The 3,352-nt window shown below is 44.8% G+C and overlaps 1 protein-coding gene across 1 annotated transcript; it reads left to right on the forward strand.

Moving 5' to 3' along the window:
* The first annotated feature begins 640 nt into the window (after nt 1–640).
* LOC120263042 lies at nt 641–2,080 on the forward strand. The gene has a single exon (XM_039270966.1). The coding sequence runs from the start codon at nt 690–692 to the stop codon at nt 1,854–1,856; it is 1,167 nt and encodes a 388-aa protein (XP_039126900.1). The 5' UTR covers nt 641–689; the 3' UTR covers nt 1,857–2,080.
* The last annotated feature ends 1,272 nt before the right edge of the window (nt 2,081–3,352 follow it).

A 3,352-nucleotide genomic window follows, 5' to 3' on the forward strand; every position in this document is an offset into this window, starting at 1 on the left:
AAAAATAAATGTTTCTTGATATTAAAAAAATGACAGATTAAAAAAGAACATAAGTTTATGACAGATAAAAAAAACAGAAAGAGTAATATATAGGATCACCACACCACAATAATAATTATGGATAAAACATTAACTTTAATGAGGGAGATAAAAAAATTTGATTTTCTGTTAAAATACAGGAAGTAATTTTTCTATAATGTGAGGAAAAAATAAAAAATAATAATAAACGAAATATATTAATAAATACAAATATAATCTTGTCAGGTCGGTTGCATTGTAATGCATAAAAAATATATAATTCCAAAACGAAAACGCTTTTGGTGTTAGTACTAGTACTTCATTATGTGACATATTGACTCCCAAAAGAACAAAACATTTTTCAAATCAAATAAAAAGCATCTTACAAAAGTGAGGTGCACTTCTCCTTCCCACATGTACTCACTCGTCCGACCATTTTGGTTTAAAAGTTAAGCTCAGCCCCACTATAACGGTAATATATCCTCTCTCTAACCCATTTCAAATCACAACCACCACCCATCCTATTCCTACGTTCCTAGAAACCCAATCCCTTGTTCTTTTCCTAAAATACCCCACATTTCCTTGTTCTTGCCCTAGGCCCCATACTGTTCACCCTTCACTATATATAAAGTGAACCCCTTGCCTTTCTTTTTCCCACCATCCATTCTCAAATGGTCGAGGTCGAGGTCGAGCGCCGCATGAGCACCCTTACTCCTTCCCATGCCGCTGGGCTCCGTCGCCTTTCCACCCGCGCAGCTACGGCCCCTGCTCCCACCCCAACCCGCAATGGCCTCCTTCCTCTCACCCCTCTCGCCGAATCCCTCCTAGCTCATCTCCGCTCCTCTGGCGTCCCTATCCTCCCTGGCCTCTCCGACACCGATCTCGCCCGCACGGAAGCGGAGCTCGGCTTTCCCTTCCCTCCCGATCTCCGTGCTATCCTCTCCCTCGGCCTTCCTTCTGGCCCAGGCTTCCCGGACTGGCACCGTCTCCAGTCATCATCCCTTTCCCTCCCTCTTGCCGCCGCATCTCTCCAGGTCGCTCGTGGTTCTCTCTGGCCTCGCTCCTTAGGCCCTCGTCCCTCTGACCACACCCTTGCCCTCCACTCCGCTCGTTCCTCTCTCCGCCGCGCCCCCTCCCTCATTCCCCTCTTTAACCGCTGCTACCTCCCCTCCCACCCCTGTCTTGCTGGCAATCCCGTCTTCCTCGTCTCCGACGATCAGATCACCTGCTGCGCTCTCGATCTCGCCGACTTCTTCCGCCGCGCTCTCGCCTTACCCCCTTCCTCTGATCTCTCCCTCCGTCGCCAACGCTCCGCTGGACCTCCAGAGAAACCCCCGCCTGCCCCCTCCTCCCGCCGCAGCCTCGACTCTATCGCTGGCAAAAACCCTCGCTGGATCGAGTTCTGGTCGGACGCCTCCTCCGATTGCCGTCGCCGGAGCTCCTCCTCCTCCTCCTCCGAACCCTCTCCTCAGTGTTTCCTCGAGATCCGGCCCCAAAAACTCCCCACCTGGGTTGGAGGCTATCTCGATCGCATCGGCTCCGTTCTCAGAGCCGGTGGTTGGAATGAATCCGACGTTCGTGAGATCGTCCACGTATCCTCCTCCGGTCTATTCAACGGCCACGATGAGATTGTTTTGGATGACCAGGCGATCCGTGACTCGCTGCTACTGAAAACGAATCGCTGCTCCGACTCGCTCAGACAAGCTGGCTGGAGCTCCGACGAGATCAACGACGCTCTTACTATCGAGTTCCGCCACGATCGCCGACGACATCCAGTGAAGTTGCCGCCCGAGATCGCCTTCAAGATCGGCCAGCTTGCAGAAGCCGTTTCCCGGTAGCAGAGAGCGCGTTTCACCTTCTTTCCTGTATATAACAATTGCGGAAACTATACCCGTACGATGAAATATAAAATAATGATAATAATAAAAATAATATGTTCACATAGTTATTATTATTATTATTATTTTTGAGTATTGAGGTGAAACATGTGAATGGTGCTGTATTCGATTTTAAAAAAGTGTTTTTAAGAATATTATTAAAAGGAAATATTTAATATTTAAATAGTTAGAAAAGAGATGTTGGGTCGTGTGGCAGCGTTTAGCTGGACTCTTCTTTTGATCTATTGGGTTTCACGACCACACGCGCGGGTTGTGTCTTCATTTGGACAAAAGAAAAAGAGAAGCATGCACTCGTGGTTCTGGAGCCCCTGATCACTTATTTTCTTTTAGCTTTTTTGTTTAGCCTTTAGGGATGCTTTTTAGCTTCAGCCATGAAATGTGCACTTGGGGATTCGTTTTCTTGTTATTTGTTGGCCAAAGGATGACACCTGTAGATATTTGATATATATATATATTGGTCTATATTTGCACTTAACCTCACATGCTTAGCTTAAAGGCGTTCAACACATTAAAATCAAATAAATTTAATTGAACTTGATAAAACTCTAGGCAAGCAGAAAAAATCCAACATAATCAAGCAGTGTTTTTAAGAAACCAAGTAAGGGTAGTAGCTACTCATATTTTATTAACCACATTAAAACCATATGACAAATCTCAATCTTGTTTAAAATCAGCTTTAGATCTTGTCCAATTCCATCAACTAATCAGCACATTTAAACCCTCAATTTGCACATCGTACGAGAATCTCCACATATATGTTTATATGTGTAATGCATAAATAAAATATTAAAAGCAGGACACCCTTTATTTGAAAATATCAGTACAGAGCTTACACAACTCACTTTTTAACTGCCCCAGCCAAGTGGAGTACCGAATAAAACAACCCATTAGCCATGTGAGAAAACCTAACTTTTATGACAACCTTCATGTGATTATTATTATTATTATTATTAAGTGCCCCGAAGTCCAGCCCCAGAAGAGTCTTAGCCAATACTTTTCTTCTTCACGGATGAGAGTGATCAGACTCTGCTAAAGTCAAAAGAAAGAATTGAATGCTGCCTCATGGAGTTATCTTCGCTCCACGAAGCTTTGCGCAGTCCGTGTTCCACGGCGCGGCGCGCATGGGCAACCGCCGAGCTAGTTTTCGTGCTCACACTGCGCGTCGAAGCCCGAAGAGGCGCTCTCGTGACACGACCGTTGTGCCACCGCTGCGCTCCAGCTCGCACGTTCCCTCACGTGTACACCGCTTGAAAGTCGCTTCATCACATGATGTCCTTTCTTGTATAGTTAATGATGAGTACGTAATACTAAAGCCGATAATCCTCTTTGTTTTAATATTATACTAACGGTAAGATTAAAGAACAAATGTCAGTGGGTTTTGTGCAGTAGAATACTAAAAATTAGTTTCGGATTGCAAGAAAAATAAAATTATTAAT

This window comes from Dioscorea cayenensis, chromosome 6 (assembly GCF_009730915.1).
Source record: "Dioscorea cayenensis subsp. rotundata cultivar TDr96_F1 chromosome 6, TDr96_F1_v2_PseudoChromosome.rev07_lg8_w22 25.fasta, whole genome shotgun sequence".
NCBI classification, from domain to species: domain Eukaryota; kingdom Viridiplantae; phylum Streptophyta; class Magnoliopsida; order Dioscoreales; family Dioscoreaceae; genus Dioscorea; species Dioscorea cayenensis.